Raw genomic sequence first — 15,331 nt, 5'->3', positions numbered from 1 at the left:
GAGGTGTGAGTAGAGTTGGAAAGAGACACTTATTATAGTGTTATAATCCAGTGTTATAAAACATGCAGGACAGACGGACTAAACTACTGTATAACCACTTTGGAATGGGTCTGATCAGATGCCAACAACCCACCCTGCTGTGTGTTTGTAAGCCTCTAGAATGCTTAGTTGTGCAGTGTGTCCTTTGTCCTCCCCTTTTTGCCAAATGCAAATGGGTTTTAGTTGTGTTTGACCAGAGCATTTTCAAGTCCCTCACAGACAAAGAAAACAGTCTGGAGTCAGTCTGTGCATTTCGATGATACAGCTCCCTCAACTGTGACCAAATGGCTTGTAATCGTAATTTGCAAGGCATTGTTAGCTGCACAAAGACAATGAGAACACCACAAGGTATACATATATCTGGAAGTGCATGTGTATAATATATGCATACTGTACGGAAAAAGGTGACCCGCACAGGCTACAACAAGAAATGCTGCGGATGAGGCAGATTACATACATTATGTCTAGTCTCGCTTTGCCAGACCATTCACACGCGACAGAAAGAAGGAGGCTCTGGCTAGTCCATGTAGCATGGAGAGCCGAATTCATGCCCTTCTACTTCCGGTCCATGGGAATTTAATTCGGAAAAAAAGATGAATGGGAGTGAACGGATAGAGGCAAATCATTTTTTGATCCCGTTTGAATTGAGGGGGCATGACTTTGGCTCTCTATTGCGGGATGGGAGAAAAACGTACTCTGGATAATTGACATTTCTTTAAACCAATCACAATTGTCATGGGTGGCGCTAAGCTCCGCATGGAGCCGCTGTCATATAACTGTGCGAGAGTAAAACTCAGATAGTCTAGCTAGCTGTCTCAATTTTTTATGAAGGGATCTGAGGAGCAGTTAACCATAGTCCTCATAAATAGACTGGACTTTAAAATTCCAACACAAAGAAAGAGGAAGGAAACAGACATCTGCAAAAATACATGCATCCAGCGGAATTTCCTGTGCCACTACAACAATTCTGGAAGTGGAATGTCAAGGATATAGACTAGTGTATGTCTAACACTAACAAGTTGCTCATATGATGCTGCTGTTGCTTACCTCTTAGGAAAATGAAATATTTGACATGTATGTGTCAATGCTGTGTAAAGTTAAATACTTGCAGAAAAAGGAATAAGTTGTGGAAAAAAGCTTTTACATATCCGTTTGCTCTGCATCAGTGGAAAGATGCGTGAGTTTTGTCATGGGATAAGGGTTTGAGGCTTGATCCCTACAATCCATTTGGCATAAAATTGAGCATTTACTGATCTGATGATGAAACGGAATCCTTGCACCAAGACATTTTGCTCCTTTACTTCAAAAGACAGAAAGCTCTAGAAAACAATCGCCGACATCTCCAGCTGCAGTCCCATTGGTTGCAAAGTATTGCAGTGAAGATGGCTCGTCTGTGAGTAATGACAGGTTTAACCCACATTCTGCATTTTGTCTAATGTCTTTATGTCACTTGCATTAGATGTGCCAAAGCATGGCACCCTGTTTCAAAAGCGTGGAATATCATCTCCTTCAGAATGTCTTTCAACCCTCTTTCTTTGTTTTTACATTCATAAAAAGCAATCATTTATCCTCAGCTTTGCGGCATGTTACAATTTGATTCTCCCGGCATGAAAGGGTATCAGTCAAGTGAACAAATGCAAGATAATGTCTTTTTGCTTTTATATTTTGACGGGTACAACTGTACTACATACATTAGCTCAGTGTCTCAGTCAAAGGCATTTCATATTATATTTACTAATCACTGCTGGGTGTGAAAGTAGGAGCTATTATCAGCTGCACTCTGAAAACCAGGGGGTTCATGAACTGGAGGGGGGGGGGTCAGTTTAAAATGTGGGAGTAGCTGATGAGAACCAGAGGATTGATTTTTTTCTGTCTTACTTGCTTTACTTACTCACTAGATTAAAAGATCCATAAATCTGGCATAACTGAGAATTGTATGAGGTCTTCTCATCTAACTTTGGGAAAGACAGCGACTAAGTCAAAGTACAGTTTGACAATCTTCCATCCACTTTTTATTGGTTTTAAAACTGCAATGTTTAGCTTTTCATGATGAATTTGTGTGTTATTTAAACATTTCTAGCCCGTTAAAAGGCAAAGACACAATGACATGCTGCATTATTCAACATTTTCTGTTCTTCAGATGAGACAACCATGGAAGTCCAAGTTGTCTTCTTCAGTTTTTCTCCATTTTTGTACTGTCTACCTTACTGCAACTACTCTTACAAGTATGTTACAGCAGTGTTTGTGTGTGTGTGTGTGTGTGTGTGTGTGTGTGTGTGTGTGTGTGTATGTGTGTTAGCTTCCAGCCTTGGCAATACAACAGCAGTTGCATACTCTGCCCCCTGAGCTACACAGAATTACATATTCATGCTATTTCATTTCACAAATCCTTTCTCTCTCTTTCTTAGTTTTGATCACTCTTCACATGGCCATTATTTGTTCTGTTTCCCGTTCGTACTTTTCTTTTTCTTTCTGTCCCTCTACCTTTTATCACACTATTCATTTTCCCCCTAATTCCCTTTTCTCTCGTGCAGCTCTCCAAGCAGATGCACATTTTTAGCAAATAAAAATGAATAATTCATTTCCCAACAGAGATGTCAGCCACTTAATTATACTTTCTAAACATTTATTATTCTCCAATGGTATCAGTCTCCTACTCTATAACCGTGCATTGTAAGGTCAAAAGTTGTGGGTCATACAGTAAGGCTAACTGGAATCTTAAATATTTGCACCCAAAGAACATGGTTAACATTACAGCTGCTTGACATCAGCATTTTACCATTGTCATTGTGATCTTAGCATTTAGCTAAAGGCATTATTGGGCCAATACACAGCCTCACAGCGCTGCTGGCTTTACTCCTGTTTTTATTGCAAGTCTGCAATACAAGCTTCTTCAGCACGGCATATATGCAATGTACGCTTATCTAGTGGCCTCGGGTCACCTCTTAATTTAAACCACTAGAATAATCATGTGTGGGAATGCATCAGCAATCCATCTGGAGGCTAACCAAGTATGCTAAGTCACCTTCTTAGGTGCTACGAGGAGTAAGTATGTATCATGTATTGATCATTTAGAGCTGGATTAATTGGGATGTAATTAGGCCATAGTTAGTTAAGAGAGTGTAATTGATTAATGATCACTATGGTGCATCATAGCCTACCCAAGCAAGGAGATATGCTTTCTCTTCTCAAACACCTGCACTGCATATCAAAATAGATGCTTTACGAGGAATGATGATCTTGACATGGACACTGTAGATGCTGCAGAAAGCATACATTTACTGTGCTGTTAAATATACACTATATTGACATTGGTTGCTCTTATTTGGTTTTGGTTATACTATTATATTACTTCTGCCGCATGTCAGCAGTCCTGGACTCAGCAGTTGAAGTTGTGTGGCAGTCAGGGAGGAAAAGGGAATGTAACAGGGTTTAGATTACTGCCATCAGTCAGATCCAGACTAATGAGAATCACACTTACTGTGAGGCAGAATCAGACTTAAGCTCCTCAACATGTTGACAGTTGTGTCCTTGGGTTGATTGTAAAGGGAAATCTTGACTTCCCCTTCACAAGGCACTACAAATGTATTGCTATTGCTGGAAGAACCCTACATAATTTGACATGACTGAGTGAATATTGTAGCCTAAATGAGGAGAAAACTAAAATTGCATGATTTACTAGTTTCCTGACAGCATTAATCCATGTCTTTTCTTCTTGGAAAGAAAGAAATGACTCTATAAGTGCAAATCTAGTCCTCTGATGACTACTTACTGTATTTCCAAAGGTCTTAATTGGGGGATTGAAGTGGGGTAACAAAGGATTTCTCGAGCCTCTTCACCCACAAATAATCAGCTTTGGGCATCTTATTAACTATTTCCCAAAGAGCCATTTTAAATTGCCATGTGTTAATTAAGGACTTAAAGGGGAGGGGCTGAAGCACCCCATTGCCTTTTTCTTCTAAAGCCACTTAGGACTGGCATGCCACAACACGCTGCCCATTCAAGTCCCTCCTGAGCATCCCTGATTTTCATCACTAACTACAAACAGAAAATCACTTCGTCATTCCATGCTGAATTATGTTTAGAACATACTTTTGAAAACCTGAGAAGAGAAATGCTCAAAGGGACCAGAGATGATAAAGTAAGTAAGACAACATGGATCACAAGTGACCTACAAATGAATGAGGTTATCTCTTTTGTTTGGTGTCCCCATGCCCATCTCTGTATACATTTCCACTGTAGAGGGCCATAGTGACAGATAAGAAGGGGCTTACGAAGAGCTGGAGTGTCAGGCATGCCCCATATATCACTTGTGCAGCCATCTTGTGGCCCCAATCTGGACAGATCTAATTCTCTTCATGTTATGATGGTTCTCACCATGCCCAGGACAAGAGGAAAGAATCCTAGACGGAATTTGGAAGAGGCTTAACCCATTCCAGCTCACAACGTTTTAGACTGTAGCGCAACAAAACTGCTTACTGTATAATACAGGAGTCCAATGTGTGGTAAAGAGACCCCAAAATATTAGTGAATACTAGTGTTACTGGGGTGTTATACTACAGGACTCAATACTACAGTAAAATACAAAAAATGACAGCACTGAAGTACATCCTCCTGTAAAAACAGTTACCGTATATACAATGAAGGTTTGTACATCCAACTATTGATGTAAAGAAAATGACAGAAAAAAAAGAAAAGAAAATGACTACCTTAACAGCTCAAGTCTTCTGTCGTATTTTACTAAAAGATATCAAATGCTGAAACAATTTATGAATAACCATTGAGTTCGTTTGACATTTGGCTAATTGTATATAATTAATAATTGCAACAAATGCCAAACAATAAATGCTTTCAGATTTTTAATTGATGGTGTTTGCTGCTTTTTCTGTTTAACATTGTAAATTGTCATTCGGACACCATTTGGCAGTTTTATTTATGATCTTTTGATTTGAAAAATATCTGACACAACAATCAATATTCAAAATCTAAATTTTCCATTTCAAAGTACCACTTAGTACAATTGAATTCCACTCAACTAGCAGGGAGGGAGGAGAGACTTCAAATAAACATACTTCAGCAGTGTGGATCACTACTTGAAAGTGACTACTCTGCACCTCCAGGACATGGCAGTCACTGAGAAGAAACGCTTACACCATGTCCACCTCTCTCTCCAACCTCTCTCTTTTCTATTTAGATCTAATATGGACCCAACCTAACCCATGCAGTCAGATACATCTGCAACAAATTGAGCTGCAAACGGGTAGAAAATGCAAATGCTTTAATGTTCTGCACCCACAGGCTCTGTTTACACATAACCAAAGACTAGCATATATATTTTAGAAGAGTGACAATTAATGTACTGAAGCTATTTTTCTTCTCAGTGAACCACACCTCAACGGCTAGTCTTTAGTGTGATTGTTGGGCTCTCTGACTGTGTAACTGTTAACAGGCAGCCTGATTCCTGTTTAAGAGCTATATTAAGTCTGCTTGCTAGCTTCTGACAGCCTGGGCATTTAGCACATGGTGCCATATTGTATTAGAATTCTTTTCAGAAAAGATTATACCGAGGCTTTGTGATGATAATTTTTTTACCATATTTGAGGGCAGAGCTGTTTTTCCTTTTTCTCCCTCCTTTCCTATTTAACGTCTATAATCTTTTGAGATTCTTTCATAGACAGATTTATTTCATCACAGTCCTCTGGAGAGATTGCACTCATTTGTTTACCATCTAAATGTAACTGTAGATGGCCTTGCCTCTCGGCCCACACATATTCACATACACTTTTTACAGTTCATTTACAGTGGAGGAATGCAGAGCTTGTCACATCAAAACCAGGCAGTAGTCATTTTTCGGTGTCTACCTACCAGCTGGTTTGGGTCAAATGCAATACACAACAAAACAATACAAATAATAATGTATACTTTTATTAATCCCGCAAGGGAAAATTACAATTTACACTCTGTTGTTACTACACACAGGCACTGAATAACACACAATTGCACTAGTGGAGAGATGTCAGAATGAGGGTGCTTCCCATGGGGTGCTTCCCATGGGAAAGCACCCCGAGCCGTTGGGGGTTCAGTGCCTTGCTAATGAACACCTTGGTAGTGCCCAGGAGGTGAACTGGCACCTCTCCAGCTACCAGACCACCACCATACTTTGGTTGATATGGGGACTTGAACCAGCAAGCCTTCAGTTCCCAACCCTACTCCCTACTGAAGTACCCTACCCTAAGCATGACTATACAAACACATGGTAGTGATTTCTGGGGCTGCGTAGTGTCTACACATTGCAGATAAGTAAGTCACAATTCATGCTACTTCACAGACTGGGGGTGTATGCAAATTATGCAGTTTTTTAGTGCTGCTGACAGCATCTTTGGAATATCAACATGGGCATATTTGGCTTCCGAACAAAAAAACCTCCAAACTTTAAAAAACAGAGATCCATTTCAGCTTGCCAATAGAAAGGAAACTAGTGGCTTTTAACAGCATTTACTAAAGAGTCCAAATGTGTAATTCTTCATATTTCACAGTTTGTAATCTGCAACATGAGATCCGCGTGTTTTGAGTGAGCACGCTAAATGAAGTAAGAAAGTGTCTCTAAACACTGCAATGTTGTTTAGAAACCAAGGCGGTGGAACCAAGATGAAAAATACATTTTATGGCAGAGCTTTACTTATGATAGTTGAAAGTATTTTTTTTTCTCTTTATATTTGAAACACAAACAACCACTTTGTGCAACCCTGTATCATATAATATTTGAACAACACGCTGCTTTTTGATGAGAATTAAAGCTTCTCACTGTCCTCGTACTTTGCGTACCCACTCTGAGACTGAGTTTGTGAGTTCAATAACACTCACAGGTGAGCACAGATCAATTTAAATGCATATACTACTATTTAAAGTACCCACCATACATTATGCAAATAAAGAGATTTATATTCTAACATAACAGGTTTCTCTATTTGATATTTCAAAGCAGTGGACCTGATGCAGAGAGCTTTGATACCTAATGTGTGCCATATCCCTGTTCTTTTTAAATAAATAAATTAGCTGTGAATTGCATCACTGTTTGTTATCATCATAAATGTATTTTATAATGACCTCATTTCTGTCTTATTAGCATCCTCACATTGTGCATGGTTTATAGGCCCATTAGCAGTAAGCTCACCTGCAAAGTACAAATGCCCTTCCATCATATCTTAGCCTGGTTGATTTAAGAGATGTGACTCTTTGAGATTGTAACACAGAGCTGCAGCACCATACTTAAAATGAGAGAGCATAGAATCACTCAGTCTGACAGACAGGTGTGTATAATAACTTGGTGTATGATTGCTTCTGTGTTGTTGAGTGTCTCAGTTAGTATATTTCTCTCCAGGCTGAGTCCCAGCCGACAGGAACAGCTGTCCCTGTCACGGCAGCCCAATAGCCATCTGAAAGCAGCCACCTGTCTTCTCAAAACACCAGGGATCGACCAATGGATTGTCCACTTCTTGAGTGCGTGGATTATAGTATTAGTCTAACACGGAAAAGCAGAATAGATCTCCGGGAAGCAGATCTCATTGTCACACAACCGTTGCAAGGGCCAATGAAAAAAAGGTTTATGTCATTGAAGGAACTAACCCCGATAAGCAAAGAGGGGGGGGGGGGGGGGGGGGGGGGGGGGGGGGGGGGGGGGGGGGGGGGCAGTACAGTAGAATAGAAATAACTACTAACTGGCTCCCACAGCCAGATGAGCAGTGACCCAGAGACAGCCTTATCACTGAGGCATGTGGAAAGATAAATGAGAGAATTTGCTCTCTTAAAAATTAATTGCAGTGTGTAGTAATAACCTTTCTGAAGGCAGGCACCGTGGGAAGCTGTGGGAGCACAGGGGAGCCTTTTTAGCTGGCTGGGGGATTCTTAAAGGGCCTTAGGGGATAGACCCAGAAACAGCAGCAAATGGCTTTGGTACCACATGCTGACTGGTGCTGAAACGGGCCAGCTGTTCAGTCTACTTGGCAGGAAGACATCTCTAAAGCAGAGCAGCAGACAAGGGGAGAGTGCTGAGCGGGGAGATGCAACTCAGTCCTGCAGCATTAGTCATGTACCTACACGCATGTTGTACACTTTTTAGATTTTTCAAATTTTTTAGCTGGTGAGAGTCTGGTGGAAAAATTGTCTCTTTGTTACTCACCCAAAGATGAGTGAGGTGTTATTTTATCAAGTGCCCTTTTTCTTCTTTTGAAGATGTAGTACTACACAGCCATTACATCATCTAATCTGTTCCTCTGCTTGTCTGTCTGGTTTTTATCCAGTGCCCTTTTTTCACTCTCCCTCTTTAATTCAGGTGGGGTCTCTGGAGCCTCTGCCTCCATTCGCTGCAGGTCATTCTCTCCTGTCTCCTCCTCGCCACAGACAGTGGGCAATGTGGCAGCCTTGCCGCTCAGCTCATTATCTCCTACGCCGGGCCCACAGAGTGCATGGCAATGTGGAACACGGCTCGGCCTTCACAGCCAGCTGTCAGGGCTTTCCTTTCCCTGAACTGGAGAGGCTGGGGTTCCTGTCTCTGTGCAGATAGTTCCACCGCAAAACCCATTCAGTTGAAGAAAGAAAGTCGGCAACTATGCATCTCCAAATTCCTTCTTGCTTCCAGAATTTGTTTAAGAGGACTGATGATGATTGTTTTCCCTTTTTGGGTAGAGTTATGATGGAACTGCAACATCTAGATTGTGATTGTGGGTTTAGTGGCCGCAAAAACATTAAGGAAATTAATTTTTGGGGGTGAACCGCCGCAGAATCAAACCAAGCCTTCAAGTGAGGGAGAGCCTTGCCACCACTGCCCTCTCTAAACAAAAAAATCCAAGCAACACAGCGGTCAGCAACAAGTCATCGTCACTCACCTTCTCCTGGTACTGCCGTCGAGATGAGTCGAGGGATTGGATTAGCGCGGTGGCGTGGCCCACAAACATGGCGTAGCAGGTAGCGCCCACAATCATGCTGAGGATGGTCAGCCACACGTCTGTCATGCCCACCGGGGGGTACATGCCATACCCAATACACAGCATGTGGCTCATAGCTTTGAAAAGTGCGTAGGAGTACTGCTGTCCCCATGTGTCATTCTGCATGAAACAGAGGAGATGGGGTTAGTCAGGGTGAGTTTACTGGAACACTACATCGGTCTATCTTGTTCTCTCTCTCTCTCTCTCTCTCTAGCTCTCATATGGGTGTTGATGCCATATTAAAAGGTCAATGAGCACCATGACAGCTCACGCAAATACAGGCAAACATCTGATTACTTAAGACAAAACTAATGGCAGACGTCCACTTCAGACAGCTGGGGTTCAATACAGAGCAGCGGGCAGGGCAAAACATACTTTTTAATATGCAAACATTTGGAGCAAGCAGACATTTGGGCAAGAGCCTAAAACAGTGCCCTGAGAATGGGCGGACGGAGCGTGAGACACTAGAGGCTTGCATGACAGAAAGTAGGTCAGCTATTTAGAAAATTTCTCTGTGAGGTTCCTCATTTGTAGAGAAATTGCCCTTTTTCCTTTAGATTCCGGTGATAGTTCATGGCAAATCAATATCAACTCTATCCTGGGGGTGACATGTCCAAATTGCTTTCAAACTCATTTCCACAGCGGTAAAAGCAGAGAGAGATAGCAATTTTATTAGTGGCCTCTTGAAAAGGTAAGGAGCGATGACCCAGCAAGATAATGGGACAGCTTCTGTAAAAGAAGACAAAAAATGTCTCCTAATGATTCTAATCAGGACCAAACCAACCGTGACTGTGTCAATACTAACTCTTTGTCTAGCAGGTAATGTGAGCAAAATATGGGGAGTTTTCCATCAGAGAGGTGACTGGCCTTGAAGCTTGAATTAATTCAGGAAGATGTATTTGTTATTCTGTCACATTGAGAGCCGAATTCTCAACGTAATGCAATTAATTAGACAGTATTTACAGTGCGAAACAAAACAAACTCCATTTTGATGTTAATGAGAGGGTACATCCCTCACACGGGATTTTAAACCAAGTACATTATAAGTGCTTCTCCTCATATCTCAGGGCCTCTGCACTCCTAGATGCAAAGGGCTGTTTGTGGGTGCAGAAATCGAGATTGAGATGGAGGTATTCAAGAAAATGGATAAGAAATCTGGATTCCCGCACAAATTTTAATTCCCAAAACTGTACTGTAATGTACTGTACTGTACCTTAATGATGAACCACAGTTAACACGATGTTGCCTGACAGTTCAGCCTTATGTAATTTAAAATATAATCCCCTTGCAATGTAGCTTAATGCATATTGAACTAGTAGTAAATTGTATGTTTAATGGTGGTAAAGGGAATTTAACTTTTAAAAATAAATGAAAGAGAGAATGGTCTAGGTTTGGATGTCACCACATGCAACATAGAAATCTGTATTTTGTTATAATCCATATTGATCCAGAGAAATGGAAGACAAAGAGGTTGGTTAAAGTGGAAGGTTTGATCCCCAGTACTGAGGCCGTCCTTCAGTGTGTGTATCTCTGCATGGACAGGTATGGCAAACTAGTTAAAATAAGCTAATGTGTGAAACATCTCAAGGGAAAGTGGTTTGCAACATCTGTCGTTTCTTATGATTAAATATAACAAGTGAGCATGTCAGGGAGGCAGTGAGGCATGATGAACCAAATGCATCATACCTTGAGCGCTGTAACTACTCATGTGACATCTGTTCTGGGAGGGAGAGCTGAACATACAGCTGACTCGAAGCTGGTTTATGTATAACTCAAATTAGGCTACCTTAAATTTGTTGTTTTGTTGCCACAGTTTAATCTGTAGTCTTTCTTTAAAAAAATGTAGTATCCCGTCTGCGACTTTAATTCTTAATAATTACTTAAAGTCATTTTAGTATTATTAAGTATTATATTCAAAATATTATGACATTATGACAAAGCGTATTGTGACAAATGTGATTGGTCCCTTGTCTGTGTGTGTGTGTGTGTATGTGTGTGTGTGTGTGTGTGTGTTTGTTTGTGTGTCTGTTTTTTGCATGTGTTGTTTTGACCCGGCTGTCGTCTCTGTGTATTTTTTGGCTCTGGGACGGGTTCCATTGTCTCAGTGTATTGTTTGTAATTGTTTGTATCTGTTAATTTTTTAATATATAAAAGATAAGTAAATAAAAAAATGTGATCACAAAAAAAGAGTTTTGGGACAGAGAATGGTTGTGATCATTGGATGGACACTAAAGAGCTGCATGCACTAAATTAAAGAGGAAAACCTGCTTGGTTTGAAATGTCACCAATAAACTAATACAATGCAGGAAGCTTGCCAAACATTGCCCTGTTGGCACATACATAGACATGTATATTGAAAAGCTGTCAATGAGGGAACTACTACTTCCAGCCACTTTCCTTAAAGCAACTACAAGGAGTTTTGAACAGGTTATGAAACAGTGTAAATCTGCATATATTTATTCTTAAAGCAGTTTCCTGCGAAATCAGATGAAATGATTTACAGCGCATTAGAGCTTATCTTTACATTTTCCTTGGCAAAGTTTCGCAGTATGTTAGCCATTCAAAAGGAAGTAAGAGGAAATTTTTCTTTTGAGAATTTTATTTTTGACCTTATATTTTGTGGTTATGGCTCATACTGGGGCATACTGGATCAGCAAAAAGTAGAAATTGACCAAAGAACCATAAAAAGCTTAAAAGGACAGAGAAAACACAAGTCAACCATGTTTATCTTTCAATAGATGGAGAGAGTTGCACAATTTGAAAGGATTTAAAATGTATCCTGAAATGGCACTGTTCCTCCAAGACAGGTATATGATAAATATATTTTATGTATGATGTACATTGCATTATCTTTATGACACGGGGAGCGTGGAAACACAACCGCTTTTGTTCCCAGGGGCCGCCAAAATTGACACAAAATGGAGGTTTCTTTTAGTTACTTTAAGGGTTAAACTTTTTTTTCTGGTATGTTGTATTGATTAGAGATCCATTCCCTGATGACAGATAAATCCTTTTGAGGGCTCCAACACAAAATATTTAAATAACTCTGATACCTTTGGAGCTACACCCATGCTCATAGAGCATGAGAGCCATCAGCTGCGGGTGATTCAGAATCGCACATCAGGTGTGACACAGTCCGCCTCCATAAGCAAATAAAAGATAACTCTATTATGAATCTGGCTCTAACAGAGACTCTACTCCAGCAGCTGTTTTAACAATACAGCAAAATTAAAGCACAGCATGAGTGCTCACTGGAAACTAACTGTCAATATTCAGCCAATATTGAATGAGGGCCATCTGTCTTCCTTAGAAAATCAATGTTCCCTGTGCAGCCTCAGTCTCTCTCTCCTTTTCAAAATATGGACAGATTTGGGCACCTGGTTAGCTCACCTGGTAGAGTGGGCGCCCATATTTAAAGATTTACTCCTTGACGCAGTGGCCACGAGATCAACTCCAATCTGCGGCCCTTTGCTGCATGTCTTTCCCCCCCTCTGTCTCCCATTTCAAGTACAAGCTATCCTATGCAAATAAAGGTCTGAAATGCCATGAAAATAATCTTAAAAAAATAAAAAGATGGACAGATTTAAGGAGCGCCAAATTAATGATAAATAATCAGCAAATTGAATACATGTGGGCAAACATAGCAGATAAATAGATTTGATTTAGGGCTTATAATGACAGATATGTGAGGCAATCTTTCCCAGCATACTAAAGGGTTTTAGTACAGTAATTACTGAAGCTGACGGATGAGATAAGACCGGGCATAATCTGATTCAAACAGGCAGGAGGTCTCGGTGCAGGAGAAGCACTTACCACCATCTTATTTTTGGAAACCCAGCAGTCGGCAGGGAAGTCCTGCAGCATCGGCACCAGGAACTGCAGGCAGCCGTCCCAATGACACAGCAGCAGCATCATGCCGATCAGGTTGACTATCCTCACCATGGCGCTGGCTAGGTCATAGGTCATGTGGAAGATCTAAGGAATGGGAGAGAGACAGGAACCAGGATATGGGTTAGGGTAGGATGATTCCACACGCTGATGGTCAAATCCCTGAAATCTCTCTTGACTACAAATAACACAACTAAATGTCTTAATAGGGGATTTCGACTTCTGGGTTGATTCTTTGATCACATGATGCACAAGGTTTGCAGTTTATTAGACAGCAATGTACTACGCCTGTAAAACACCATAGATGTTTACATAGCACACAGATTAGTAGGTGGATGCAGATGTGGCTGAATGGTCCACTGGGGATGGCCACAGACTGGGACCAGAGTTTTATCTCCCCTGGTGACGAATCGCTGTTATCATCAGCCACTCAGCCAAACACAATAATGGCACAAGGGTAGAGGTGGCTGCGCTCCTGGGGTGAGAGCATCCAGACGCTGCGTTTGCTAATCCTAATGATAAATATACTCATAAGGCGCTCCAGGACTTCTGGGTTTGTGAAGATGTTAATGGCCTCAACCATTCAAAGCCTCTTAATCCCATTGAAGACCGTGGTGTGCACTGCTACACGCTCCAGTCCTTATTAAAATCCACTCAGCGCCTTTTAAAGGCTTGTGACTGAGAGGGGATATTCATCTTCACTTTGTTGCTCAGCACTAGGTAATGTTGAAGGGGAAGATGAAGACATCAACATATTTGTCACCCAAAGTTTAATCACAGCACTTATTCCTAAAGCACTGGCCTTGATAATGTCTCTGTTTCCATCTGAATGCATATGTGAGTATGCATCTGCGTTTTTCTGTGTTTGTGTTAAGAAGGAGGCTGGCATGAAACAGTGTGGTGTACGTCCGGGATAGTGTGGGGGCTGCTGCACCATCAAATCACATCAATTTAGCTCCGTCAACAGGCCAGCATGAAGCCAGAGGTATTATCCGGGAAAATGTACCGTGTGAGGTGGGGAGCCAGGCTATCTCAGAGTGGATGGAGACATCCCCTCTCACGCACTCCCTGTCTGTCCACACAAACAAACAAACAAACAACAAACCCACACACACACACACACACTCTGAAACACAGCGTGTCTCTCTCCCACTCTGTCCCTTTGCTTCTTTCTTTGGGCTCTTGTTCAAAATATTTAGCCTTCGGCACTTTTACATCACCTACGCTGAATCATTCACTCAGCTGCACCTTTTCTAGCTAAATCCACCAAATCCCCTAATTTTCTACACTTTTGCTTAGAGTTAAATGGCAAATGTTTTTACTTATTATTTATTTTAGTCTTTTCTTCAACAAGGTGATAAATATGTCATGCTATCTACTGTATGTTATCTGATATCAAAGCTTCTTGCTGGAGCCAAAATGACATTCCATAACACTAAAGTATTAAATTTACTCTGTGGCAAATAAATAAATCATGACATACCCCTTTTCATTTCCCACATTGAGCCTGATATATATTTCATTTGTGAAATGGCAAATTCAGACAGGAAAGAGAAGCTTTATGAAAACACAGACTGCTTTTAAATCTATAAAAACATGCTAAGCAGGATGTGAATTCAAATACTCCAATTTCTGGGACATTAAGGAAGGACAATGATATAAAGCCCACAAGTGCACAGTGTATTGTTTACATTTCCAATCACTGTTTTTAAAATAAGTCATTTGAGATTCTGGCATAATTACTGTTGCAATATAACATATACTCTCGAGCTCTGTGCCAGAAGAAGCTGAATATGTTGTTGACGTAAAAGCGGGATATTTAGGTTTAAGGTGAAGATGTGAAATGTCAAATATCTTAACAGATTTGTTTTTTTTTCCAGTTTGTTTTGTTTCCAGCTCAGTCTGATAAAGGACAAAAATTTAAGGGGGGCAGCTGTGGCTCAGGAGTAGAACGTTCTGCTATTAATCACAAGGTTGATGGGTAGATGCCTGGCTCCTCCTGCCTGAAGTGTTGTAGAGCAAGGCACTAAACCCTAATCTGCTTTCAATGGGCAGACAAGCGCGTGGCACACACGTGTGCGAGTGTGAGTGAATGAGAAGAAAATTGTAAAGTGCTTTATCTAGAAAGCTAGAAAAGCACTTTTTAAATGCGGTCCATTTACAGGGACACTGCACAAATCAAAATTAGCTTACTTTTCATTGGGAGACACTATACTGGACAGGGCATACGCATGTGAAAACAATATAATTTCAAGCTTTTCAAAATCTGAAAAAATAACAATGATGGTGTCATAGTTATGTCATCAGGGTTATCTTAGCTACATGAAGCATTTATTTAGTTTTTACAGAAAGCCTGTTTTACAAACTGAGCATTTTGGAGTTTGATAGATGTGGGCGTTTACCAGCCAGATGAAAGCTGT

General features: G+C 40.8%; 1 protein-coding gene across 2 annotated transcripts in view; it reads right to left on the bottom strand.

The window, feature by feature from the left end:
• The window catches only part of hcn4 (hyperpolarization activated cyclic nucleotide-gated potassium channel 4), a 62,346-nt gene that overhangs the window by 17,241 nt on the left and 29,774 nt on the right, over positions 1–15,331 (bottom strand). For both annotated transcript variants that reach the window (XM_034875825.1, XM_034875815.1), the window contains exons 3-4: positions 12,837–12,998; positions 8,925–9,143 (exon numbers count right to left, since the gene is read on the bottom strand). In XM_034875825.1, coding sequence (XP_034731716.1) covers positions 8,925–9,143; positions 12,837–12,998 — 381 coding nt within the window. The remainder of the gene's footprint in view (positions 1–8,924; positions 9,144–12,836; positions 12,999–15,331) is intronic.

Source organism: Etheostoma cragini, chromosome 1, assembly GCF_013103735.1.
Source record: "Etheostoma cragini isolate CJK2018 chromosome 1, CSU_Ecrag_1.0, whole genome shotgun sequence".
NCBI classification, from domain to species: Eukaryota; Metazoa; Chordata; class Actinopteri; order Perciformes; family Percidae; genus Etheostoma; species Etheostoma cragini.
This window is presented reverse-complemented; position numbering and strand designations above follow the sequence as displayed.